Source organism: Vidua macroura, chromosome 9 (assembly GCF_024509145.1).
Source record: "Vidua macroura isolate BioBank_ID:100142 chromosome 9, ASM2450914v1, whole genome shotgun sequence".
Taxonomy (NCBI): Eukaryota; Metazoa; Chordata; class Aves; order Passeriformes; family Viduidae; genus Vidua; species Vidua macroura.
Genome location: NC_071579.1, coordinates 8,057,350 through 8,084,733, shown reverse-complemented (window position 1 = coordinate 8,084,733; position 27,384 = coordinate 8,057,350). Strand labels below are relative to the sequence as shown.

Below are 27,384 nucleotides of genomic sequence, written 5' to 3'. Positions count from 1 at the left end.
AATTTAGCGGCGCTGATACTTAAAGTGTTTCTAGAGTTGGGAATGTTAGAAAAAAAACCTATGCACAGTGGGACATAAATTGAGATCATCAGTGGTGTTAGAGAATGGGATTGGTGTGTTACAATGCTCACTTTCTGTGTGTGCTCTCTCCCCAGCTCCGCCCGTTTTCACGCAGGAGCCGGGTGACGAATCCGCGGATCTGGGCTCCAACGTGACACTGCCGTGCTACGTGCAGGGCTACCCTGAGCCCAGGGTCACGTGGAGGAGGCTGGATGGGGCTCCCCTCTTCTCCCGGCCCTTCGCGCTCAGCTCCAGCAGCCAGCTCAGGACAGGCGCACTGGCCATCCAGAGTAGGTAGACTCAACTTTAAAAGAACAGAATTCCATCAGGAACTAAGACATATGCAAGGAATTTAAGTCACTTTATGACTCTATTAAATTGACTATGTAAAAAGACTGGATTTTTATCACAGATTGTGTTTGGATAGTGATGTCATTGGTGTTGACATGCAGTTCATTTTTGCTATGAGCTTGTGAATTCGGGTGTGTTTGGTCATTGGTTTCACTCTTCTTCATGCAAATTATTATTAATCTTTGTTGAAATACACATGGGCTATGGTCTCTGATCCTGAGGAGCCACGAATTTTCATTTTTGGTGGGTTTTCTTTTGTTTTGGTGCAGTTGTTTTTTTTTTGTTTTGTTTTGTGATCTTCTGGGTTTTTTGGTTTTTTTTTTTTGTTTTTTTTTTTTTTTTTTTTTTTTTCTTGTTTTGTTTTGTTGTTGTTTTTTTTTTTTGGTAGCAAATTGGTTCCAAACTCAGTGTTTTAGATCTGTCCTAATTTGGGTAATAATCAAAAACTTTGCAAGTGTCTTTGTGATTTTGATTATTTTGCAGCATTTCAGTCACTCTTATGCTAAGCAATATTATTCTGTTTTCTTAATTAGCTTTTATTCCTTTCTATATTTTCATTGCTTCTGTGCTTGGTGACTGATGGAAAGGAATGCTCTGTTTCAAAGGGAGTGTTTGAAGGTGGGAGAGACAAGGACATGGTGTGCGTGTGTGGAGGGAGGGGCAGTATCATTACAGATGCTGCAGTCAGCTCTTTGCTCCCCCTGCAGATCTGTGGGTCAGTGATGAAGGGACTTATGTGTGTGAAGCTGAGAACCAGTTTGGAAGGATTCAGTCCCGGCCAGCCACGGTCACAGTGACAGGACTGGGTAAGGGCAGTGCATGGCAGTGGGAGCTGTTGGTGCTTGGGCAGCACAGAGGATGCCTGAGGGTTATGTCCATACATGCTGACCTATCTGTGTGGTGTATTTATGTGTCATCCATGCAAACTGAATTAGAAAACATTTACACAGAACATTGTAATTGATTACAGTGGATTTTGCTTGCTAGAACTTTTTTTTTTACTGGCTACACTAACTGGAATTAATTCCACCTGCACTTTTAGCTTGGACCTTAAAGAAATTATTTTTCCTGTGATTTTTTTTTTTTTTTAATTCCTAATTAAATTTATTGAGGAATGAAAAATCACAGTAATGATGAATACTAATGATGGGATTCCTGCCATTTAATTAATCTTTTTAAAAAAACTAAAATATAAAGACAGCAATGAATGTGGTTATGTCGGTGTTGAGATAGATGGGAAGGAATCTTGGTGATCCAAGAAAGCAATAAATGTCTGGCCTTGACCACAGAATCCCACAATGGTTTGGGTTGGGAGGGACCTTACAGCCCATCCAGTGCCACCCTCTGCTGTGGGCAGGGACACCTCACACTAGCCCAGGGTGCTCCAAGCCCTGTCCAGCCTGGCCTTGGACACTGCCAGGGATCCAGAGGCAGCCACAGCTTCTCTGGGCACCCTGTGCCAGGGCCTGCCCACCCTCACAGGGAACAATTCCTTCCCAATAGCCCATCTAACCCTACTCTCTTTCAAATATCCATGCTGTTAGAGGCTTGGTTGTTATCTCAGTTTGACATCTGGCAATAAAAGGAAAAAATAATGCAATGGAATGTGTACATTTGCATGAGGATAAGAACGGAGTCTCTCTGCCATCAAAGAAACCATTTGTTAACTTCAAACTTATTGTAAGAGCCACTAATACTGGTAGGGTTTGATAGACATGTTTTTACCTGTTTAAAACTATTATTTAATGTCCTGTACTTAATTTAATTTCTCAGCCATGTGCCCAGTTGTGTTTGCTGTTGGCTTTTCACAGTATGTGCAGATTTTCTGCTGGGCTGTGACCTCTCTTCTGATCCTTCACAATTTTATGCCCAATGGAAATTACAACTTTCTTTTTGTCCTCTCCCAAACCCACTACTTCTGTTCTTTGGTATTTTGCCCAAGTAACAAAAAATGATAAATCAACTTGGTGCCAGGGGAACGTGAGTTCACAGGGAAACTCTTGATTGGATCCAGTTTCAGCTGAACAGCATCTTCCATTTGCTCTCATTCCTTAGACTAAGGATCACTGTTGGTGTATTTCCCCAGCTTCCCATCTCTCCTGTGCTACTCCCACCCCTACATTTGTTTCTCTTTTTTTCATGTCTTCAATTTAATACTAATTTAATGTAATACTTTACAGGAATATATAAAAGTTCCTAGTAATTTGTTCTCGTTCTTCCTTTTTTGTTCAAGTCCCTCCTCTGATTGGAGCAAGCCCGGCCACAGCCAATGTCATTGAGGGCCAGCAGCTCACTTTGCCTTGTGTTTTGCTTGCTGGGAACCCCATTCCAGACAGGAGGTGGATTAAAAACAATGTGGTGGTAAGACTACTTTGTTTCCTGTGAGATTTATTGGCAGAGGAAAGCTACAACTGACATCTCAAGGCATGATAACAGCTTGGTTTAATTTACAAATTTAATGTGATCACTGCCCATGCCAGGAAATTTCTGACCCTGATGTACAGATGAGGGAATAGGAGATGGCAGTGGGGGATGTGGAGGTCTAGAAAAGAACTTGGAATCAAAGTATTTGTGAGTTATCCTTTTATCATCTATTTTGCTTGCTTTCAGAGGAGTTTTGTGCATTTTTGTAGCTCATGAAGTTCAGCCTTGGACTCTGAATATGGGAATGCTAGTGGAATATGCCTACTAGAATGACAAAAGTGGTGTTTTTTTTAAATAAAAGTACCAGAAAATTTCTGTAGATTTAGGACGTTTTAACATCTTCCCTTTTCCTGTTGCTGATGGGCTGAATTAAATACCAGTATCCCTGTTCCATATTCTCCTTTCCTTGTGGTGCTCTACTCAGAGCATGAACGAGTGTTTTCTTTCCCCCTTGGGAACATACCATTGCCAGTTTATACCTCCTACAGCCACAGCCAGGTGACCTTTATGGTCCCTTCCCACCCAAACCACTCGGAGATTCTAGGAAGGTGCTGTAGACATCACACCTGGGCTGGTTGTGTGAGTGAAACTTCAGTTCTTTAATACTAAAATTTCTGACTACCCTGTGAAGCTGGTTTTTATCTTTGTTCCTAATTTCTCCCTAAAACCCTTTCTGCACAACGGGAATGAAAATATTCTAGCAAAATGCCTAATGTGTTGTCACAAAGCTGAACCTGGTCCTACCTGACCCCTGTTCAGGTTTCCTGCTCAGTTTAGGTGGCTCTGGGAATTCACTGGCTTTTCCTTAGGCTGTGCAAGGAGCACAGGCTGTAAAGCTCTGTGAGAAATACTGGCAGGATCCTCCTTGTTGAGTTGCTAATTCCTCTCTCTAGTAGTGCTGGTTTCCTGTCATTGTAAACTGCTGGGAAATGCTGTGCTCCAAGGAAAGTGTTAGAGTAAGTTATATTTAGAGAAGAATTCAGCTGCTTCTGAGTGTGACTGGAACAGATTTGCTTTCTAACAACTCTTTATGAGAGAGGGCTGTGCTGCCAAGCTCAGGGTGTTTGATGTTGCTGTAGGATATATAACTCTTCAAGGGTTACTCCTTGGTGAAAGTTACAATTCTCTTTCACAATGGTTTGCTTCAAAGCCAATCTATTCGATGGATATGGAAGTTAGAAGGTTTTGATAACTGTAAAGGAAAATAGTCTGCTTGTGGAAGAAGAACAAGTCATTGCACTTATCATTTACTGGAATAACCAATAAAAATACAGTGAAGTAATTGAGCTAAATTTGGGTTTGCTTCATTAAAAGCAGGAGTGGCAGCACAGGATATGCTGTGGCAGAGCAGAGTGTCTCTTGCAGTTCTTACTCTCACTCCAGCAGCAAATATGAGGTGCTACTGAAACTCTTAAGTAAAATCAGCTTTGTATGAAAAACAGAAAGTAGGAAAAGCTCTAGTAAAATTCTGCAGGAACACATAATTTTTAACAATGTGACATAGCCAAGCAGAGCCACACTGCATCCCCAAGTGCACCTTGTCAGGGAGTATTTTCCCAGTGAAAGGTTCCGTCTCTCCTTTGGCAGCTGGTTCCCAATCCCTACGTGAGCGTGCGCAGCGACGGGAGCCTGCACCTGGAGCGGGTTCGGCTGCAGGACGGGGGGGATTACACCTGCATGGCCAGCAGCGTGGCAGGCACCAGCAACAGCACCACCACTGTCCACGTCTTTGGTGAGCAACAGGCACCACAGCAGCTTTCACTGCTTCGCTGCACCTACAGCTTCCCACGTTTCCTCTTCTCTCGTGATGCTGCTTTGTAAAGTAACACGGGGGAGGTCGGGTCCACTGCGCAGGAGCTGAGTGATCAAGGCTGTTTTTCAAGTAAAATCAAATAAAACTATTTTGTGTTCAGAAAAGATCCTCATTCAAAGGCTGGGCTGTGCAATCTTCATCTGGTTTAATTAACAAACAGGTGCAAGTGGGAGTTTGCTGGAAAACCATGAGAAGTGCTGTCTGAATGTTTCAGAACTGGGGTAAGGAAGCGCAGCTCATAGGAGAATTAGAATGAAAGAAAATGAATTATGAGTTTGGTAGAAGTCATAATTTGTTTGTTGTTTTTGGTGTCATCCCCATTCTCCTCCCCCTTATTTTTTCTCTTTAAATAAAACATGCTAAAAACTGCACTGACAGCAAGACAAAGTGTTAGCATTTTGGTAATCCATCTGTATGTCAGCTAAGCATATTTGTGTTAACTCTGTGAGGCCACAATCACTTCATGTTTCTCACATGTTCGATGTTCTCACGTGTTAAATTAATCATGGGAGATTTATTTTAAGCTGCACTGAAGATGCTGAGACCTCCTTTTATATTAAAAATTACTATAAATTTTTAGTGCAGGCAAGTACTCATAAGATCTTCCATGTCAGCACTAATTTTTTGTATGTTTCAGAACTTGAGAACAAAAAGGAATATCTTCTTGTGTGTTTAGAAGTATCTAGGTTTGGTTATTGTACCCTTAAATCTTACCTTGTTTTTCTGTTAATTCAAAGGCAGTTCAACTGAGTGAGGAATTCAGTTTTTTGTTGTCTTCCTGTTACTGATTTTGAGAAGCAAAGCCTAAAATGTTATCAGAGGATAATGTGGCAAAGCCTTTCTGAAATAATTTCAGTCAGTGAAATACCTGCAGTTAGTTTAAAACTGGGTGTACATAATGCAGCGATGAGCCTGTGGCTGGCAGGCTCTGGAGTGAACGGGGGTTTATTCTGTCCTGAAAGGCTGGAAAGTGGCTCCTTGTCCATGTTAGGCTTGGAGAAGAGGCCGAAAGGTCCCAAACCCTGCTTGCCTGTCAGAAGTAGTAATTGAATATAAGGATTTTATCATAATAGTTGTCCCATGTTGAAATTTGCACTGCATGTCTTTAATATTTGCATGTGTTTGTAGTCGTGCCTGTCATTCAGCACGGACAGCAGATATTCAGCACCATCGAAGGAATCCCAGTGACACTGCCCTGCAAAGCAAGTGGAGTTCCCAAGCCATCCATTGTCTGGTCCAAGGTAACTCCTCACATTTGAGCTGTTCAGGCTGAAAAATGGGCTGAACACATAATTTAGTTGTCATAAAAACTATATTCAAAGAACACGGCCCAAAACTGCATTTATGAGGAACCTGGAAATCTCTGTTTGTTCAGAGCTGCTTTTGTTTCTTAGAGCAGAACTTTTGGCCGTGGTCCTGCCACAGCTCAATGTTCTATTCTTTGGCAGGGCTTAGGTTATCGCTGTATCTTTATGGGTTTTACACTTTAGAAATGGTTCCTGTTCCTGTTGTGAGTTGATAATTTGAGTTTAGGCAGCCTGCCACAGACTGAGAGTTCATTTTTCTTGTGGAGCTCTGACTTTTTTCTCTGAGGAAAGTGTATGTAATAATGGCATTGTGGGGTTAACCCATGACTTTTCAGTCATGGCCTTGACAAGATGTGCACTGAGGAAGACCTCAGCCTTTGAGGGAATTTGTCTTAAAGCCAGTTTTAGGGTTTCTTTCCTCCTTGAACAGGATAATTTTTGGTAGTACCAGTTATTTGGGGTATGTTACAGCTCACATGATGTGGTGTGAAGGCACTTTTGGGTCTCAGAAGTTGTGCAGATGTAACTGATAGGGACCTTGGGAACAGCTGTGTTTCAAAGAAGGAATAGAACTTGGTTAACTGTTAGTTTGGTAGGGAAGAGAATATGGGAGGATTTATTTTTCTTTATTTTATCACTTATTCAACTACAGACAAGGAGGAGGCAGCTGACTAAGAACAAGTTTGTGTAATGTATACAAGATTCATTTTGACATCAGAAATCAATGTCAAAATGAACTCAGTTGAAATCTTGATTATTATTTTTGACTATTATTTTTTTAAATTTTAAGACTTTGAGTCTGTAAAATTTAGCAAGGTTTCTGCATAAGAATCCTTGTGCTTAGAAAGTGATACTCAAGGACTGTGAAAAGTTAATTGTAGTTAATTAGTTTGTGTAAATGGAATTTTAGGGCCAAGTTTCTTACCTAATATAAAGATTTTGTCCATCTCAGCCTTTAAAAAATAAAAGCAGCTTTTATTGAGTTAAATAATTGTAATTTGCTTTATTTTGGAAAATCCAGGCACTGTGGACTTTAATTATTTTTCTTTCCACAGAAAGGAGAGGTAATCCTTCCCAGCAACGTGAGGTTCTCAGCAGGGTCGGATGGAAGCCTGTATGTGGTGTCCCCAGGGGGGGAAGAGAGTGGGGAATACGTGTGCACTGCCACCAATGCTGCTGGCTATGCCACCAGGAAGGTGCAGCTGACTGTCTATGGTGGGTGTCACCTCAGCTCAGCTGCAATATCCCTGTCACCCATCCAGTGCATTGGGAGATGGACACACCCAGAGCACATGGATGGGAACTCTTCTCTAGTTAGTGCTTTGGGATCCCCAAACCAGGCAGTTTTATACATGACTGATCCCAAAAGGCCTGTCCCTCAGCCATTATATTTCTCTTAAAGCCTCCTTATCCCTCTTACCTCGAGGTCATGGACCTTGGGCTGAGCATAATTTCAGCTCTATGGAAGTGCATAGGAAACATCTGTATGGGAGTAGGATTTCCTGCTGAGAGAGGAATAAAGATCCCTTAATCCCACCAGTCCCAAGCCTTCCTGTCATCATCAGTCCAATGTTATTAAAATTTGGTTCAGGTGTAGGTGTGCTTTGCAAGGCTTTTATGGCTTGGAGTTACTGGGGCTGTTGTGTAACAGTTCAGGGAGTGGTTGCTAACTACCTATGCAATACAGAGCTCAGCACACACAGGAATTACAGCCATTTGTTGTGTCCATCTTTTTGAATGGATAGTCCAGGCTTTCTGGTATTTGTGGTGTTCCATGTGGGCATCAGCCTGTGTCTGAGCTACAGGCACTGTACATCAGCACGGCGGTGATTTACCTCTATTGCAGACAGGTCATTAAAACAGGATTGTGATGTTTTATACCTGATTAAAAAAGAGGTGTTTTATGGTGTTACATTTGTACAAATATGTATATTCATTGCAGCTTCTTAATGTGTTCCATGTTATAGTGAAACCTAGAGTGTCCAGGCCTGGGGACCAGCAAGGAAATGCACATGATAAACCCATAGAGGTCTCAGTAATTGCAGGGGAAGATGTCACACTTCCATGTGAAGTGAGGAGCTTGCCACCCCCCATAATTACCTGGGCCAAAGAAATGCAGCTCATATCTCCATTCTCTCCAAGGTAACAATGTTTGATGAAAAACTAAATAAAACTGAAATTGCCTTTAAACTGTCAGGATTTTGGAAGGGTGTGTGATTTCTGACTGCCACAGGATTGCTCAGAAGGTGTTACTGTGTTCCTTTGTCCTACCTGACCTGTTGTACTGGGTCTTGAAACTCTTTCCCAAGCCTGCTAAGCCTGTGCATGGTTGCACTGCTCCCATTCCAGCACGTGCTTATATCCAGTCTCATGAGGTGAGGAGGAAAGAGATCCTGGGTATTTGTACTGTGGTGGTGCCCAGAGACCTACGTCATCTGTGCCTAATTAGAATTGTTTAAAAACTGTTTCTTTTCTTATGTACTTCACATTTATGCTCAGGGGAGCACTGTCTGTGATTTACATGAAGCCTGGGCTGCCAGTAGGATACAGGTGATGATGATAAACATATGGGTGTGCTGACAAGGGCACACTGTGTGCTGTGTTTTGGATCCAAAAACTCACCAGAGACTTCTGAATATGTGAAAGCAGAATTAAATACTTGTGAAATGTTGAGCTGACAGCCTTAGAGAATGAAAAGCTGGGGACTGTGTTGGACAGTGTTGGAGCTCTCTCCCTTATCATTTAATGTGGCACAGAGCAAGAGGGGAGATGAGCCCGTAACTATTCCCTGGATGCTCCCCGTTGGAGTGCCAGGTGGTGTCACCAGCTGTGGTGCTGCTTTCTGCTCCTCAGGGTCCCTCAGAAGGGCCAGGCACCAGCTGTGTCCATAAAACAGGGAATGGCAAGGCTGGCACTCTGCTTGCTGCTGTCTCCCACTGATCCCATGGATGGAATCAGCCAGTGTCTGAGCTAAGGAGTTGTGCTGAAGGTTTTCTTTCCCTTGTGGCCAAACCTGCACCTTGGAGGCATTCAAGAGAGCCTGTGACAGCCTCAGCAGATCTTTTGCCACCATGTCTGCTGAAGGAGGCTCGTGTGCAGGGATTTGGCTTGTTGTCAGTAATCCATGAGGGATTTTCTGCTGTGTCCTGTGAGCATGGTGCATGCGCTAACAAATCTGCATTCTTCGTCTCTTACTTGTCCTCGTTTTACCTCAGGAGACACTGATAAATTAGGGTACTTGCTCATGGCTGTTGTGGTGAAATCCAAGTTGTCCAGAGGAACAGAAGTCCAGCTCAGCCCATTCCATAAAATTGTTTACAGATGTCAGCAAAGTTACAGATCAGTCCAAACAGAACTGTTTGAGACCACCCAAAGACCTTGTTAAAAATGTGAACAGTAAACAAAGGGTGAGGGAAATCAGCTATGAAGGAACTTTTATCAGAAAGCAAATGTAATTACTGGACAAAATCAAGGAGGAGAAGTTGCCTCAGAAATTTATCTTTTGGGCTTATAAAAAAAGTGCCAAAAAGTTCGGAAAGATAGAGGCAGCGGAGGAGGAATTGTAGTATCAGACAGGTTTTACGCTGGAGAAGATACATTTCACTTTCCTTTCATTCATCTCTCCAGCCATTGCAATCCCCAAATTCGCCATTTATGTCCTTATGATAACATTGTCCTAATTAGTGCCACAGAAAGGAAGACACATGATCCCACTAATTACCACCAATTCTGGATGTTACCCTGAGTGCCAGGCTTAAATTTTTTCTTGTTGATCCTTAGCTGTCAATTTTTCTTTCCTCCTCACTTATTTTCCCTGTCTCTATTATCTTTGACTCCTACAGATGATTTTGGCTTAGCTGGCCAAAGTAGTTTCTATTGTTACAGATCTGTGACCAGAACAGTGGGAGAACTTAATGCTGTGTGGTTAATTATTTACTGGGGACTAATGGCAATTCCTATAAACACCAGAATTGGCAGTTTTGAATCAAAATCCTGTCTTCCACCTTGAATCAATGTAACATCACTTTTTTTTGCCAGGATGAAGCAGTAATAAAAGTTTTAACTTTCTGACCCTGCTGACCTGAGCTGAGCAAAAAATTTTAACAAGAGGGTGAAGAGCTCAATTTCTCTACCTCTATCACATTTTAATAAGTCCTATAAATAGCTAGAACCAAATGTTGTAATTTGGATCTTAAATTTTAGATATTTGCTATTGTGTATTCTTAAAATATTAGATACTGTGTATTCTGAATATAGGGGTCCATAAACAGGAAATAAATGAGTAAACCTAAGTCATAGTTGTGTAATATGGTCAGAGTGGTGTTGTTTTAGCTCATAGCAAACATTAGCAGTGTGCAAGGAAAGGTCATTCACCTTTCCATACATATTTATACAGTTTTTCTGCTTCTTCTTTTTCTAGACACACTTTCCTCCCCTCAGGGTCAATGAAGATCAGCGAGACCCAAGTCTCAGACAGTGGAATGTACCTCTGTGTTGCCACAAACATTGCTGGGAACGTGACTCAGTCAGTGAAGCTCAGTGTACATGGTGAGTTGGAACTCCAGGGGTTCATCATCTGCAAGTTTCCACATGGAACTGAGCATCTTTAAGAGGTTTCCAGAGTTTTTTCCTAATTGACATTAAATCCTCTCAGCTGTTGTTCTTTGAGGTTGTATTGTCTTCATATGCGAGTTACTGATTTTGTGGAAAGCAAATATTGTATAAACACCCACAAATACATAGATATGTGTATAAGGTGTCCAGTGGCTCCAGCCAGGACCTGTGTCCCTCACCTTTATCTCATATCACTCCTTTGTCTCTCTCCTGCTCTCCCCACACTGGGGCCCAACCACTGTTTCTTAAACACTCACTCAATGTCAAGTCTGGAAAAATGTCACTTGTTATTGTTTCAGGCATTTTTTAAAGCCTTTTTATTGCCAACAATCCTTAGGAAAAAAAATATTGTGGCAAAATAATTATGGTGGATTTATATTATTCTGTAGGACCAGCAAAATCACTTCCAGTCATATTTTGTCTCCCTTGTTTGAACTTGTGTTTGGAAATGTACAAGGATCAGGGATTAAGGAAAGGAAATTAAAATTCCAAAAGGAAAATGTGATTAACTCTATCATAAATGTTTTTAAATTGTTTTGTGTTATGAAGAAGGAGTACCCACAGCTCTTCCAGTGTGCTTGGAATATGGCAGTGCTCATGGGAGCTGTGCGGTGTGGCTTGTTCAAATAAATTCAGCACTAGGGTATCTCCCATCCTATTCTGTGCAGAGAACATGTAGGGCTGCTCTTGTAGTCACCTGAGGGCATTTGATTTCAGTAAAAAAGGAACATTTTCTAAAATGATAAAAATGGAAAAGAATTTCAAAGGATCATAAAATGGTTTGAGTTGAAAGAGACTTTTAAATGTCATCCAGTGCCACCTCTGCCATGGGCAGGGACACCTCACACTAGCCCAGGGTGCTCCAAGCCCTGTCCAACCTGGCCTTGGACCCTTCCAGGGATCCAGGGGCAGCCACAGCTTCTCTGGGCACCCTGTGCCAGGGCCTCACCACCCTCACCATAAAAAATTTCTTTCTTATACCTGGTCTGAATCTCCCCTCTCTTAATTTAAAATAGATCCCCCTTGTCCCAAGTCCCTCTCCAGCTCTCCTGGAGCCCTCTTAGGCACTGAAAGGTGCTGTATGGTCTCCCTGAAACCTTCTTTTCACCAGGCTTAACACCCCCAGCTCTCCCAGCCTGAAGAATGATCCTGTGCCTTGTTTCTCTAACATTTCTGTGGACTGAAATTGTCTTCCTCAGTTCCTCCAAGGATCCAGCGTGGGCCTCGAGTTCTGAAAGTGCAGGCTGGGCAGCGAGTGGAGCTTCCCTGCAGTGCCCAGGGCGTCCCTGCCCCGTCGGTCTCTTGGTTCCAAGGCACAAGTGCTGTGCCTGCAGACGGGGGGAGGTTCCTGCAGAGCCCAGATGGAGCTCTGGGCATCAGCAGTGCCCAGCTCTCTGATGCTGGCATCTACACCTGTGTGGCCACCAACAGTGCCGGCAGTGACACGGCAGAGGTCACGGTACAAGTGCAAGGTACTTGTCTGGGGGCACGCTCCTGCCCTGGCCCGGGCTGGGGCCAGTGCAGGGCAGGGACTCCTGCCAGTGGTGTGGGGCTGGGGCCTTGCAGGGCAGGGCTTTCTCTCCCCCACTGTTACGTGATGCAAAAGCCACATCTGGTTTAGATGTTATGTTCTGATGGTAATTGAGGAGAGTTAGAATGAGCAACTAGTCTTTGGAGGGGTTGCAGGAATAAAAAAAAAAGAAGTGTGCACACACTCTATCTCTCAATTTAAATTAAGAAATGATGTTGAAATGGTAAAAGTGGTCAATGTGCCAATTTAAATACGTAGTGCAGGTCCTCACCTGAGGGCTGACAGATGTCAGTGGAGCATGACTGACTTAAGCTAAGCAGGAATTGTTTCTTCTTTGCAAAAGTCTAAAGGCAACATTCTGGTCCCTTTGGATTAGAGATGCTGAAAAATGCTTCCTACAGACAACAAAGAACTCTCAGTAACTTTATTTAATTATAAAGACTATGCTTCATATAGTCTTAGTCTGCACAGGAGTTTAAAATGAGACATTGTGAACAGAGATGGCAGTAGCACTAATATATGTGTGGAGAAAAAGCAATTAAAATAATATTTTTCCGATTATGCAGAAACATTGCCTTCAAAATAAATTTAGCAAGATTTAAAGAGAGCTATTTTCTGTCAAGTTTGAAAGCCTCTTTGTACTGCTTACTTCCTAAATATTCCCACTGAAATGGAAACCACTTGTGCAGTACCCATTCCAGTTAATGTAAAGAGGGTTATTGGAATGTGACCTTGTGTGAATGAGAGAGACTGAGTGTTATGTATTGTCAAACTGTATTTTTATATTTGGAGCAGAAATCAAGCAGTTTTTTGGGTCTAATTTTCTCTCAGAGCCTCCCACTATTGAGGACCTGGACCCTCCATTCAACAGCCCTTTCCAAGAAAGAGTGGCCAACCAGCAGATTGCGTTCCCATGCCCTGCAAAAGGTGAGTGTCTGGGTGACAAAAAGATCACCAAGGATCTGCTGACCATTGCAGATTACAACACTGCTGTAAAAATGTCCAATCCACACAGTATTTTCCATATATGCTTTATATGAAAAAATTCAAACTAATAGTGATTTAAATAACCTCTGTGTGTGGAAGTCCTGTGGAAAGTCATTGCTAGCCAACAAGGATTTTACAGAGTTTAGGATGAAGATTTTTAATGTTAAAATCATCCCGTAACAGCTGGGGCTTCCTCTTGGAAGCTCCTGGCCTCCCTGTGTGTTGTCCTTCCAGCAAGCAGCAGGAGTTGTTTGAATCAATCTTGTTCTGAGCTGAGTGAAGCATTTGTGGCCGTTCCCCCTTTTCCTTGCAGGTATTCCCAAGCCTGCCATCAAATGGCTGCGGAACGGGCGGGAGCTGAGCGGGGCTGAGCCGGGGCTCTCGGTGCTGGAGGATGGGACCCTGCTGGTCATAGCTGCCCTCACACCCTCAGACAGTGGGGACTATGTCTGCGTGGCAGCCAACGAGGCTGGGAGCACACAGAGGAGATACAGCCTGAAAGTCCATGGTAAATAATACATACAGCCCTTGGGAAAGTATCTTCTGTTTTCTTCTTCCAAATTGCATGGCCTAAATCTGCCCTTGTGCTGTTAAATTATAAAATCTGAGTACTTCCTATTTTTCTGACACTCTCTATAGTTTTTCTTTTCCCCTGTTTTTTCTGTTCTCTGTGACTTTATGGACAAACCATCCTTGTTTTGCTCAAGGATCTTATTGATAGAAACTCCAGTTTTACTTGACAATTTTAATGTGAATAACAAATGAAGCTTTCTACTGTAGAAGCTACAGATTGAGGGCTAGATCTGCATTTCAAATGAGAGAAGAGTTATCAGAGTGAACACAGACTAGGAGATTTTCTATTTGCTGATATTCTTCCTCTTCCAGAATCCTAGTTAGGAAATAGAAACCCTACAAACTACTTTTATTTCAGCCTTTTTCACTTCCCATGATGTTTAGTTCTAATGCCTGAGCAGGATTATATCCTTGTTTTGAGAAGAGCAGGAATTCCATCTCGTACCAGCAGGGCTCCTCAGTGGGGTTGGAACTTTCTAATCCACAGCTTAAGGCCATTCTCTCTGCATTCATAGTGGGACAAATGATAGGTGGGGTTCTTGAGCATGACTGGACCAGTGAAGAGGAAGGATGACTCTGGAATAGGCTTCCTTCATATGCTAAACAAATAACACTAGATTTCAAGATTAAATTTCAGATTAATTTTAAGATTATTTTCTTAAAACATTGATGGTGCTTGTGTTTGAGCAAATTTCCCTGGGAGTCTGTTATTGAGCAAGAGAGGACTGTTTTTGGCAAAGAGAAGAAAGGACGCAGGGAGATATGTCCAGAGCCTGAAGACAAATAGAAATGTTGGGAAGGGAATGAGAAGGGTTTGAGAAATTTTGATTTGTAGTGGTCCTTGACTGGGATGGAAAGGAAGAATGGGGAAATCACTAGAAGAGGAAGACTTAAATCATAATGTTGAGCTTTCTTGCAGTTCCTCCTGAAATTAGAGACCAAGATAAGGTGACAAATACATCTGTGGTTGTTCATCACCCTGTAAGTCTCTTCTGTGAAGTAACTGGTAACCCCTTTCCAGTCATCTCCTGGTATAAGGATGATATCCAGGTATGTTGGATTAATCTAACTGTTGACTTCTGAGGGCTTGGTATGAGAATTCATTCAAAATAAATACAGGTAAATGCCTTTATGTTTATCTAAGTGCTCTAAGAACACCCCCACAAGAAGGCAGCTAAATATGGCTCATCCAGTAATTCTGTAAGTCAAATGTAAACTTTATTTTCAGTATTCCCTTACGAATTGACCTGGCAATCCCCCAGTATTGTAGATACCAATCCATGCAGAGGGGACCAGTATTGCCATTTTTTTCATTCTATAGATGGAGAAATAAGAACTTTTGGAGGTGAATTGAATTCCTCAGGATTATTCTTGAGTCCTCTGTTTCCCCTTGTAGCTGATAAGTCATAGTTCAAGATGAAGAGAGGTCCCTTTATGCACTCCTGGGACTGCCCATTGCTGCTGGTTGGAGTTTCCCCACTCCCTGCCCTAGGCTGAGCTACAAACCATATTGAATACATTGCAGCAGGGCAGGAGATTAGTGCTGAAACTGAAAGGGGAAACAGATTATCCTTCCACTAAAACTACCATTTTCTTATAAAAATCCAGCTGTGATACTTGGCTGCTGTATCTTGGATCACATAAGGCTAATGTCTCGGGTTCCTCTAAGGTTGTGGAAAGCAGTACTCTCCAGATTTTGCACAATGGGAAGATACTGAAGCTCCTGAAAGCTACTACTGAGGACGCAGGACAGTATTCATGCAAAGCCATAAACGTAGCAGGAAGTTCTGAGAAGCTGTTTAACCTCCATATACTTGGTTAGTTCCATGGCTTTGCGATTGATTTTTGTTTGGTTTGGGTTTTAGTTGGTGACTGGAAAAACAGTTGATATTTAAGAAGCCAATAAATTTCAACTCATTATAAATAGATTGTTCTACTCACTGCCCATGAATTATTGGCTGCTGAAGCACTGAGTGCTTAAACCTTGCCATTCTTGTAGCAACAAAGATGAAATATTGCTTTTGATTTCTGGGCTTTGGTGCTTTGTTTTGTGTTTGGGGTGTGCAGTGTGACATAGAGGTGTTCCCTGGTACAGTTTGCCAGTGCAGGTGTGGAAGTGCTTGTCACGATGGACACGCTGTTGTGATGTGCAGAATTCCCTCTGCAGTGACCACTAAAGGTGTTTCAAGGGAATAGTAAGACCCACTGCTGCATTCCCTTCAGTCACAGGGCATATGTTCCCAGGCTAAATGCCAGTCCTTCCTTAATGTTTTGTCTTTTTAAAGTTCCACCGAGCATAATAGGTGCTGATAGCCCTGGTGAAGTGGCAGTCATCCTCAACCAGGAAATCTGTCTGGAATGCAGAGCCAAAGGCTTCCCTGTTCCTGACATTCACTGGTTCAAGGATGGCAAGTGAGTATATTGCGGCTTTTGTGGTTTGTGTCAGCTTCTTCCTCCCCTACCATTTGGTGTGGTGTGAGGTGGTAAATTATTCAGTCAAAACTTAACATCCCACTTTCCTTTCTGAACTCGCCCATTATTGGCACTTGCAGAGCAGATTTTGGGTTTTTGGAGCAAGATGATGGTTGAAGCAAGATAATAAGCAGAACCATTTCTTTGAGTTTATTCTGTGAGTTACTCTACCAGGATTATTTTACACACGTTATTAGTTAAAATGCAGTTGTTCAATTGAGATGATTTTTTTCACTGGTAGATAGAACTCGAATCAGATGTTTTGCTGGCTAGTGCCTTGTGCAGTTCTGCATATAAACATTAAAGGTTTGAAAGGTTATATGTACATATATGTACATATGTTTGAAAACATTTATAGCCTGCATGTTTTCCATTCCTCATCTCATCTTCCAGGAAAGCACACCAGAAGAATTCTGAAGTATTAGCTGAAAACCCAGCTGGGCTGGGTGTTTTTAGTGTTAAACAATGTAGTTCAGTATAGGCATTGATCAGGACTCACAGATACTCTGCAGTGACAATTCCTGAACCTTTGCTATGCATATTGTTCCTGTGTAGTAGTTGACATTTTTTTATCAGCAAAGGCCTGGCATGACTAAATAAATTAGGAAAAGGAGCTAAGGCCAGGTGTGTGACTCTGGCTCTGATGCTGGCATCCTGGAGGTCTGAGAAAAGTACTTCTTGTGGTTTAATTTATTTTAGAAGTTAGGAGTAGAGTTAATGATAATAGCTTGTCACTGCATGGTAGTTCTTGTGATTAATGCTGTTAATTTAGTGCTAAATGGCACTCTGGAATGGTACAATTATTGTCACCAAAGGACCTCTTCTCCTTACTGTCAGTTTAAATCAGTGCTGAAAGGGTGGTTCTAGAATTCTGTGAAGCAAAATGGTCTCTGTTTCAGGCCCTTGTTTTTGGGTGATCCCAATGTTGAGCTCCTGGACAGAGACCAAGTTCTCCACATCAAGAGTGCTCGCAGGGTTGACAAGGGTCGCTACCAGTGCAGTGCCACCAACACTGCTGGCAAACAAGTGAAGGAGGTCAGGCTCATTGTCCACGGTAAGTTTATGGAATGCCTGATCCAAGAAGATCCTCTTGTTTTACTCTTAAGGTTTCTTTTTGAATGGAGATACTCAGGCAAATGCAAATTAAGTCTCTGATGCTACAAAATTTGTGTGTAAATTTAATTTAATAATTATGTGTTCACAAAACGACCTTTTTAGGCATTTGTATGTATGAAGTTAAGTATGGATGTAGTCTTCGCAGGCTTGGAAAAACGCCTTGAAATGTTGTTTATATGCTTCTTCTTCTAATTAGTGAAAGCAAAAAATCTTGAATGGTGTTCTCAAATTCTGCTGTTAGTTTCAACTGAATTTTTATTATCACATTGTCTTCATTGTTTTGATCTCTCTTAGGGAGGAGAAAATTATTAAGATTTTGATTTTAATGCACATTTGGTCTTATTTTTCTTAACCTGGTGCCAGGATACACCCTGTACTTCATGGGACTCTTGTGCCTGGAGTATGAAGGGTAGGGATTTGAGTCTGTTAGCTCTCAAGTCCTCCCTTGGTTTGGATTTGTTCCTGAATGTTGTGTGTGATTCTGTGAACTTAATGTACATTATTTCCCTCATCTGGGACATTTGTGAAGCACAGAGAACCCATAGGCACAGGAATTTGGCTGCACACCTTTCTATCAGGAACAAAAACAGTACTGGGAGGACTTGCAGGGGATTGTGGCTGTTCTGAGATTAGAGGAATAAAACGGCTTCCCCCACCTCCCTGCAGATAAAGTCCTCGCAGATGAGTAGATTTATTTCAGGTTCTTCAGGAAAGATGAATTTGCGACAGCAGAATGGAACTTCTCTTTACTTTTGTATTTCTCATTAGTCCTGGCTAGACCAACAGAAGCCCACAGAGTAAATGAGGAACCTCAATGCTTGGTAGTTCTTACTTGGTTTTAGCTGTTTAGCCTTGCTTTTGGCTTTGATATTTTCCCAAAACACCATATTAAAACCATTCCTCATCTCTGATAGAGAAATGCAGTTGCCTTTGAAGTGGGTATGTTTCAGCATATTCAGTGGATCTGGGGTTTTTGATACAAAAAATGGTTAATTAGTAAATATTTCATTGTGGTTTGCTAACTGCAGGACCTGTCTCAGGTGGGGATCCATCTGTTTACAGACGCTTTGCTTTGCATTTCTGCAGTGGTGTTTTCAATGACCACTGTGGAAGTCAGAGGAATCTGTGGACGTACTGAGCATGTTTGGCAGCAGAGGAGTCAATGTGTCTGCCAGATGTGTCTGTTCCTTTCAGCAGCCATAAATTTAGTCGTTGCCAATTGCACTGTGTTTTTATTGCTTCTATAGAGATTTACGGACTCTTTATATTGGCTGATTTACACAAGAGCTTGTTTGCTAGAAAAATCCGAGTCCTGCTGCCTAGAGAGCAAGGGAAATTACTATGGGCCAAAAAACTTCAAAAATAGGAGCATAAAGCAAGACTATTAAGCTCATACTTAGTCTCAAAGTAACTGACTTCATCCTCAAAAGTTTGGAGCATGGAGCAGTTCCCACCGCCGTTGTGAAGGCTCTTGGGTGTGTTTGGTATTTTCAATAGCAGGATCCTTGCTGGGAGGATGCACTTCCCAAGGCGTCCAGGGATTGCTCTTTCTTTAGAGCCAAGGAAGAGGGCTGCCCAAATGCATTGCAGGAGGCATGGAGGCCCAGCTGTCCTAACCTGCCACATGTTGGAGCCTGGTGGCCTTTTTGTTGTATTCTCTTCATGCTTTCCACCGTGTGTGCCTTGAAGGACTGTACAGGTGATAGTTGAGCTCTGCTGGGTAAAGAACCAAACAAAACAGAGCAGGAAGGGTTGGAAGGCTGATGAAGATACTGTATTCTTACAGCATTCTAATGTTTTATTTAAATCTGCACATATTTGTAGTCTAAAGCTTTAATGTTGTTGTTTTGTCTTTTGAACTAGTGCCCCCCAGTATTAAGGGAGGAAACATTACCACAGAGGTATCGGTGCTCCTCAACAACGTGATAAATCTGGAATGTGAAGCCAAGGGAATCCCTGTGCCCACCATCACCTGGTACAAGGATGGGCAGCGTGTGATTTCCAGCCCCCAGGCTCTGTATGTGGACAGAGGGCAGTTCCTGCAGATCCCGCGGGCGCAGGTGTCAGACTCTGCCCAGTACTCGTGTCGCGTGAGCAGCGCTGCGGGGGCTGCGGAGAAGCTCTTCCACGTGGATGTCTATGGTGAGGGACAGTTCCTGGGCTGCCTTACTGCTCCTGCAGAATGGCTGTGAAAGAGATCTTCAGCCTCTGCTGCCTGGCAGTGGCTGTGATTAAATTCTGGCCTCTATTGGCAGGGCTGTGTAAAGGGAGATTTAGACCCTCTGCTTTATGGGATTCTCCAACAGCTCTTGACTTCATGGAATCATAAAATGGTTTAGGTTGGAAGGGACCTTAAAGCCCATCCAGAGCCACTCCTGCCATGGGCAGGGACACCTTCCACTAGCCCAGATTTGCTCCAAGCCCCATCCAGCCTGGCCTTGGACACTTCCAGGGATCCAGGGGCAGCCACAGCTTCTCTGGGCACCCTGTGCCAGGGCCTGCCCACCCTCACAGGGAGCAATTCCTTCCCAATAACCCATCTAGCCCTGCCCTCCCTTCACTGGCCTTGGTACCATGCTTTTTTCTACTCAGCTATTTCTCTTCCATGTATATCTATTCTCTATCTCACATCTGCATGCTAAACAATAATTACTTGAAAGAACCACTCTGGATGGAATCTTTACTGTACTCCTTTAAGTCCTTCTTGTCTAGTTCTTCCCTCTCAAAGTACTGCAAATCCTCTTTTTATACAGCAGGTCAATTTTGAGCTACATCATTTGATTTTTCTGCCTTGTCTTGCCCCAGCAGCAAATTCTCACATGAAATTGTGCGTGACGTGATGGCAGATGGAGCCAGAGTGGGTGGAACAAACCCATTTTTTCGTAATACATTTTCTGGCTACAGAATTAATGGCTTGCAATATATTTCTTCCTTTCTGCAGTTCCTCCAGTAATCGAGGGTGATGCTGACACAGCCCAGAGCAGGCAGGTGGTTGCTGGGAATTCCCTGACTTTGGAGTGTAAGGCTGCTGGCAACCCTCCCCCTCTCCTGACTTGGTTGAAAGATAGAGTTCCTGTGAAAGCAAGTGACAAGCTTCGTGTCCTGGCTGGGGGGAGGCAGCTGGAGATCCTGAACGCCGTTGAAGCTGACCAGGGCCAGTACTGGTGTGTGGCCACAAGCATAGCTGGAGAGCAAGAAATCAAGTATGACGTTGAAATCTTAGGTGTGTGAGCTGCAGATTTATCAGGTTCCCATAAACCTAAGATAGAAAAGTTCCATGAAACCAGTGGTTTAATTTTTGTTGGTATTAATATATTAAGATGAGTTAGTCATGCTCTGGATCTAGCTGAACTAGCACTGCACAACTTTTCTGTCCAGGGCTACAGGACAGTTGAAGACTTGTATTTCAGGTTAGTTCTTGAAGGACTTTTGTGCATGTGGTAGGTAAATATTCTCAGCATCCTCTAAAGTTATTCTTACTTGTCTTCAGAGAAGAAAATCATTAGTAGTTGCCTCTGGGAGAGGACATTTTTCTCTGAATTTGTGTTGTGCAAGTTTTGAACCTTTTAGTGAAAAAAACCCTTTTTCTTCTGTATCCCTTGAAGCAATTACACAGTCTGTATCTCAGCAGTCCTTTCTGAATGTCTTGAGGTCTTCTCCTGACATGGAAGAGAACTGTAAAGAACTGATTTTTATGTTTTGCTCACTTAAACATAATACTGAATGCAGATGTAGAGCAACCCCTCTGCTTCTGCACGTAATGTCACTGGTCTTGATAGTGGAGGAGCTGTGTGGCAGTGCTTCCTTCCCAGAGAGGATGAGGCAGGGTGAAGGGGACCTGGAAGAGGATCCTCTGCACCTTTGTTTTCCCCTTCTGCTGGCAGAAGGTGCCAAAAGACCTCCCTCTTCCCACCCATTCACAAGGTTCTTCTGACAGAATCTGGATAACCCAACCAAACAAGAAACAGTAAAAAAGTGAGAGCAGTGATTTGAAGCCACAAAATGTCATTGGGCAGATGTTTCCCTTCAGAAAGGAACAATGGTTCATAATGAATCAATGTGTGTTTAACAGTGCTATTTGAGAGAGACTTGTTTGATATTTCTGATGTGTAAATGTTTCTCTTGGTGGATTTTTCTCTCTTACAGTGCCACCATTTGTAGAAGGTGGGGATGAGCTCTTGGGCTACATTGTGATTCTCCATAGCCCTTTGGAGCTGGATTGTTCAGCAAGAGGGACACCCTCACCAACTATCACGTAAGGGCACTGGTATGACAATAGAAAAAATACAAATAAATCTGCTGGTTGATTAGGGGAGCTTAATGAGCCACCTGTTTTAATCAGTGGTGGTTAATGAGTAGAGGACAAACTCCTGGCTTCAGTCCACCATCAGGCACTCACTTGGCAACATCAGGATTTAGTTTTAAAGTATTTTGGTTTGTTGTGCCAATGTCCATGTCCTGGAGATGAGGATAGAAAACAAGAGCAGACAAAACTTTAAGTCCTTTGCTAATGCAACTAAATTGCCATTTCTTCTGCCACCCATGATTGCTTTTGCTTTGGAGGTTCCTCTCTGCCTCTGGTGGTACCTCCTGTCACCTTTCTGACACTGTCTTTAGTGGCTATTCCCCAATACTCCCTCTGATAAACCCTTCATGGCACTCAGACAATGGGAATATGACCTGACACTTCCAGACTTCCCTAGAAATGCAAACAGAGTTACTGAGGCATTCTGTTTGATAGAATTGTGGATATTTTGAGATTGTTGTTGATCTTCCTTTCACTGACAACTGAAATGGAACTTTCTTTTTGGTAGGTGGTTCAAAGATGGTCAGCCAGTTGGAGAGGAGGCTGGACACAAGGTCTTATTAAATGGACAGAAGCTTGTCATCTCTCAAGCTCAAGTGTCAGACAGCGGCCGCTATAAATGTGTGGCCGCAAACAAGGCTGGAGAACATGAAAAGGAATTTGATGTTACAGTGCATGGTAGGTTACTCGAGGTGGGTGGGAAGCAGCAGACTGCTTTTTTTTCAAATTGCTGGCAAGAAGGTGCTCAAACTTTTTATACATGTTTATTTGCATTAGCAGGTTGTAAAACTGGAGAGGAGATTAGATGAACTAGAATCATAGAATGGTTTGGGTTGGACACCAGCCATGGCAGGGATGCCTTCCACTAGATCTGGAAATAGAAGTAAAGCTGCACTTACCTCTGGGATACTGCTTCTGTGTATTTAGATGTACGTGTTTAAATGAGGCAATGTTTTTGTTTCTGGTGCTTTTTGCAGTTCCTCCAACCATTAAATCGGCTGGGCCTTCCGAGAGAGCAGTTGTGCTCCACAAGCCTGTGACACTGCAGTGCATAGCCAGTGGCATCCCCAGCCCTTCCATAACCTGGTTAAAAGATGGACAGCCAGTAAACACAGCCAGGGGAAATATCAGAGTAAGCATGATTCTTTTATGGGATCCAAACCATGGAAGGTAATTGCCTTAAGTTATACATGTTAGTGCTTCTTTTCCTTTCACTTCTCTCACACTGTAATACAAAAGTGCTTAAGAGGCATCCTGCAGAGTGAGGGGCTTTCTACTTGATTAGGGTGGTGTCTCAGGTAATAGCAGTGTTCAGTAGACTGAATCCCACTAGACACCTCATATCAAGAGAGTCCATGACTGGAAATTCAGAATCTGTCTCCTTCCAGTTGTACTTTGCCCTTCAAGGTCAAAAGCTTATCTGCTTGTTGGGAGGTGGCTCTAGCCAGTGATCCCTGTGAGGTGGGATTATCTGAGCTGTTCTGTGATCACTGCAGCACCTAGCTGTAATTCCTTTCTCCTGGTGAGCTCCTGCCTTTCCATGAAGAGCCCTCCCCAGTGCTCGCATGTTCCGGGGTAAGTGCTCACAGTGGCTTTGATTTCCCATGGCTGGAGCAGTTTTTGGTACCTTGCCTGCAGTCTCCTTTGTCTGCCTGCCCCTCGCCAGCCAGGTCTCCTCACACCTGTACAATGTCCCAGGGACACTGAAATCTCTGACCCAGCAGTTTCCTCGTTCTGAGCCGGGGCTGGGAGGGGATGATCCTGGCCGTGTCCGCTCACCCAGAGCGGCTGTGCTGGGGGCAGTGGTGTCACACGGCTCCTCTCTGTGTTTGGGAACAGCTGGAGGCCTCGGGCCGTGTCCTGCAGCTTGGCAAGGCCCTGCCCGGAGATGCCGCCCGCTACACCTGCGTGGCCACCAACGCTGCGGGGGAGGCCCAGCAGCACACCCGGCTCCACGTGCACGGTAACGCGGCCAAACGGGGCTGTCCACGCAGCTCTTGCGCCTGGCTCTCCTTGCTCTGGCTTTTCTCCTGGCTCTGCACATCCATCTCTCAGATCTCTTTCTCTGTCCCACTCTGCTTGTAAAGAGTGAGAGCAAAAACTGGCTTTTGTGGAGTTTGGCCTCTCTCCTGTAATACCAAAGGACACAGAAATGAATGAATGTCTTTACAGGTACCTCTGCTGCTCAGAGGTATCCCAAAAAGCCAAACACATTCCTTCTAACCCACCCCTCAGAAGGGTACTCTGTGTTTCTTAATCAATGTGTGATATACCACCACTGGCATTACTAATTTCATCCAAGCTTTTTGTGGATATTGGTATTCCCCATGACCCTGGGAAACGGGAAATTTTTATAGCAATAACTTTTCTGAGAAAGGAACATTTTCTTGTGAGGGGATTTTGGATTTTTCTGCCTGTTGAAAGGAATTTTCTTTTGCAGCTAAAAACAGTATGAAAAGAATCAGGGAGACTTGAGAAGCTGTCGTTTGCATGTAAATTTAATAAATGCTCTCACTATGATTTATGTACTTTTGGCTTAGAAGTGGTCACGAAGTGTTATGCTTTGCTGATGTGACCCAGTCCTCAAAGGAGGTGTGGGAATCCTCAGGAGGTGCAGGAATAGACTGTGGCAAAATTTTCAGAGTATGGCTATGTTGACTTTTATTGCCAAACCAAGCCAGTAACTGGAAAATGTTAAATTGAAGCGAGGAGAGGTTGCAGAGTCTCTGTGGATGGGACTTAGACAGAGGAGCCACATTCAGACTGTGATAATTGCATCACAACTAACTTCACTGTGAGTCCCATGCTCATAAAGCTCTCCTTTGCTATCAGCCTTCATGTTCAAGCTGTCATTATCTGGCATTTCTGTCATGTTTCAGATTTTGGAACTTCAGGAATGTAAAAGCTGTCTACACTACTCAGTTTACTATCACCAGCTGAAGTGAGAGGAGCTTGCCACAAGAAATAACTGCTGTTCTGTGTTGTGTACCCATTACTTGCAAATTTTTAAGTTCCATTTTTCCTGGAAAAAAATTTAAATTAGCAAAAATAATGTTTTATTCCTCTTACCACTAATGATACTATAAAATTAGAGAGTATTCCCATTTCAGAGATGAAATTTCTGGAGAAATTCCTTAGTCACCCAGCAGCTGAAGCTTGTGCAACTCATTGCCCAAAGTTTCTCCAAGGGTAGATGATTTTGTGATCATATGCTCTGCTAGGGTGGTTGAATTAACAGAAACCTGCTGCTTTTGTCTCTTCCCAGAACCACCCAGTCTGGAAGATGCAGGAAAAATATTAAATGAAACAGTGGTGGTGAATAATCCAATCCATCTTGAATGCAGAGCATCTGGGAACCCTTTGCCAGGTATCCATGTGCACCCTGGGGAACATCTCATCAAGGGTTTCACTTTCATGTGTCTTTGGAAAGTAAGGGATATGCTGAATTTGGAGCTAATTGTGTGATTTTAAATCAGCTAGAAACTGTGTGATGGGAAATATCAATGTATGGGCTGACATGGAGGAAGGATTGAGGAATTCAGTGATCCCCACTGATAAATGAGTGAAAAGACATCACAAGGATAATCTATTCACTTGTGATGCCCTGTCCACAGGCAAGAGCACTATTTGATTTCTACTGAATGAGCTTTAAACACATCCACTTTTATCTCCTGTCACTTCAGTATTCATTAGTGTAGGGCAGACCTGAAATACTTCATGGATTGACTGTGACTGTCAAGTGTGCTCGTGTCTAGGACCTTTTTAATGTGTGGGTTTTGTTACCTGGTAAGATATAAAAAGATAAATTATTATGAGAGCAATTTGCTGTATTAATTGTCCTACTATTGTAGGGCAAAACAGGGGGAATAGTTACTAAGAGCTTATATCTAATATAGCAAATTATTCTCGTGATGATAATAGCAACATTTTCAGATGAAAGGTGTTATTACATTTCAGATGTGCAACCAGCTTCTCATTTTGTGCCTTTTTAAGAGTTAATTCACAGCAAAGTATTATTTTGTAGAATAATTTTTACTTACATAAAAAAATTAAAACACTGAGAAAGTAAAATGTTATGAAAGAATAAGAATTTTATGTCTATTTTATGCTCCTTTTAAATTTTTTTCTCCTTTATCCTCCAAATTTTCAGTTATTTTAATTATCAACAATTAAAACTATGGATTTCAGATAATTTATGCAATAAGAACAGTTTGGTCACCCCTGGTGTGATGCAATGTCACATCCTATTGTCAAGATATAACATGATTCAGGAAAGGGAGGAGCACAGCATCCCACTGGAAAAGAGAGAAGCTGTGTGCAAGTTTTGTCTATCAGTCAGGCCAGAGCACTTAGTGTGAGTCTTTCTCCAAAACCCCAGGGTATTACAGATAATCCTTCCCTGAGCAGTAATTTCATCTCAGTAGTGAAGTGGTGCCAGCAAAGCCTCAATGACCCATTCTCCTGATGGATGGTGCCATCTTTTGGCTGAGATGCAAAATCTGCAGATTTTCTTGGTTGTCAACTTCCTATAAAATTTTCTTCTGCAGTAACACCAAGTTTTCTGCTCTTTATTTTCAGATTTTTGATCTGCCAGTTGCACTTTGATTTGGTTGCTTATGTTTTGATTCTTTGTTCTAGGTAGTTCAATTTAATGTAATGATAATTTAAGGTAAAAGGTAAAAAAAAATGATATATGTTATAGAATCCCTGGATAGATCCTCTATCTATCCCCTATTATATATATCTATAATATCTAGGGATATTATAGTATCCTTGGATGGTTTGGGTTGGAAGGAACCTGAAAGCTCATCTCCTTCCATCCCCCTGCCATGGGCAGGGATACCATCGTATTTTTGTGTGGTTTTAAACAGGTGCTCTTTACCTTGGTATAAGATAAGTAAGTCTCCTGTAATTTGCTTTGTGTGATAATTTCTCAATTTCAGAACACTTTTCCATAAATATATGGGGGGTGTGGATGATAGTGTCAAATTTCCTGTTGAATTGTGGGGCAGAGTCAGCAAATCTTCCTATCTCCAATTTTCTGTTGCATTTTATTATTCTTAATCACGCCTAACAGTGCCGTGGACTGTTAAACGTTGGTGTGTGTGTGTGGAAGCTGTGGCGGCCAGCGTCGCAGCTCTGTGGTGCCACATTTGTCGGGGCTGTCAGTGACTTGTCCCCGTTCCTGCCCCGCAGCCGTGTCGTGGTCCAAGGACGGGCGCGCGCTGGCTGACAGGGGGCAGGTGCTGCGCATCGAGGGCGCGCAGGTGGCCGACTCCGGCCTCTACAGGTGCCTGGCTGCCAACGCCGCGGGCACGGCCGAGCTGCTCTACAGCCTCCAGGTCCATGGTGAGTGCACAACCACGGAACTGTCGCTTCTGGAGCTCGGGGAACACTTCTGAGAGCATCGAGTCCAACTGTTCCCCCAGTGCTGCCAAGGCCACCCCTGGCCCACGTCCCCAAGTGCTCCATCCACACGGCTTTAAAATCCGTCCAGGGATGGGGACCCCACCACTGCCCTGGGCAGCTGTGCCTCTGTCTGCCTACCCTATCCATAAATAAACTTGTCTTAATATTCAAATTAACCTCCCTACCCCCAGCACAACTTGAGGCTGTTTCCTCTTGCCCTATATTGTGACACTTAGGAATAATACATGCAAGCTCCACCTTTGTTTTCCTCCTTTTCCAGTCTGCTTAACAGACTTGGTGTCACTCATCATATGATCACAGAATCCCAGTGTGGTTTGGGTTGGAAGGGACTTTACAGCCCATCCAGTGTCACCCCCTGCCATAGGCAGTGACACCTTCCACTATCCCAGGTTGCTCCAAG

At 43.0% G+C, this 27,384-nt stretch overlaps 1 protein-coding gene across 1 annotated transcript in view; it reads left to right on the top strand.

Moving 5' to 3' along the window:
- HMCN1 (hemicentin 1) overlaps window positions 1-27,384 on the top strand; it is a 166,716-nt gene that overhangs the window by 66,714 nt on the left and 72,618 nt on the right. The window contains exons 16-38 of the mRNA XM_053985174.1: window positions 156-350; window positions 1,119-1,217; window positions 2,645-2,772; window positions 4,423-4,567; window positions 5,777-5,889; window positions 7,011-7,170; window positions 7,923-8,097; window positions 10,376-10,503; window positions 11,769-12,041; window positions 12,932-13,027; window positions 13,401-13,595; window positions 14,580-14,710; window positions 15,330-15,477; window positions 15,946-16,072; window positions 17,032-17,186; window positions 19,112-19,390; window positions 20,190-20,471; window positions 21,395-21,503; window positions 22,063-22,232; window positions 22,532-22,686; window positions 23,394-23,517; window positions 24,820-24,921; window positions 26,751-26,903. Coding sequence (XP_053841149.1) covers window positions 156-350; window positions 1,119-1,217; window positions 2,645-2,772; window positions 4,423-4,567; window positions 5,777-5,889; window positions 7,011-7,170; window positions 7,923-8,097; window positions 10,376-10,503; window positions 11,769-12,041; window positions 12,932-13,027; window positions 13,401-13,595; window positions 14,580-14,710; window positions 15,330-15,477; window positions 15,946-16,072; window positions 17,032-17,186; window positions 19,112-19,390; window positions 20,190-20,471; window positions 21,395-21,503; window positions 22,063-22,232; window positions 22,532-22,686; window positions 23,394-23,517; window positions 24,820-24,921; window positions 26,751-26,903 — 3,642 coding nt within the window. The remainder of the gene's footprint in view (window positions 1-155; window positions 351-1,118; window positions 1,218-2,644; window positions 2,773-4,422; window positions 4,568-5,776; window positions 5,890-7,010; window positions 7,171-7,922; window positions 8,098-10,375; window positions 10,504-11,768; window positions 12,042-12,931; window positions 13,028-13,400; window positions 13,596-14,579; window positions 14,711-15,329; window positions 15,478-15,945; window positions 16,073-17,031; window positions 17,187-19,111; window positions 19,391-20,189; window positions 20,472-21,394; window positions 21,504-22,062; window positions 22,233-22,531; window positions 22,687-23,393; window positions 23,518-24,819; window positions 24,922-26,750; window positions 26,904-27,384) is intronic.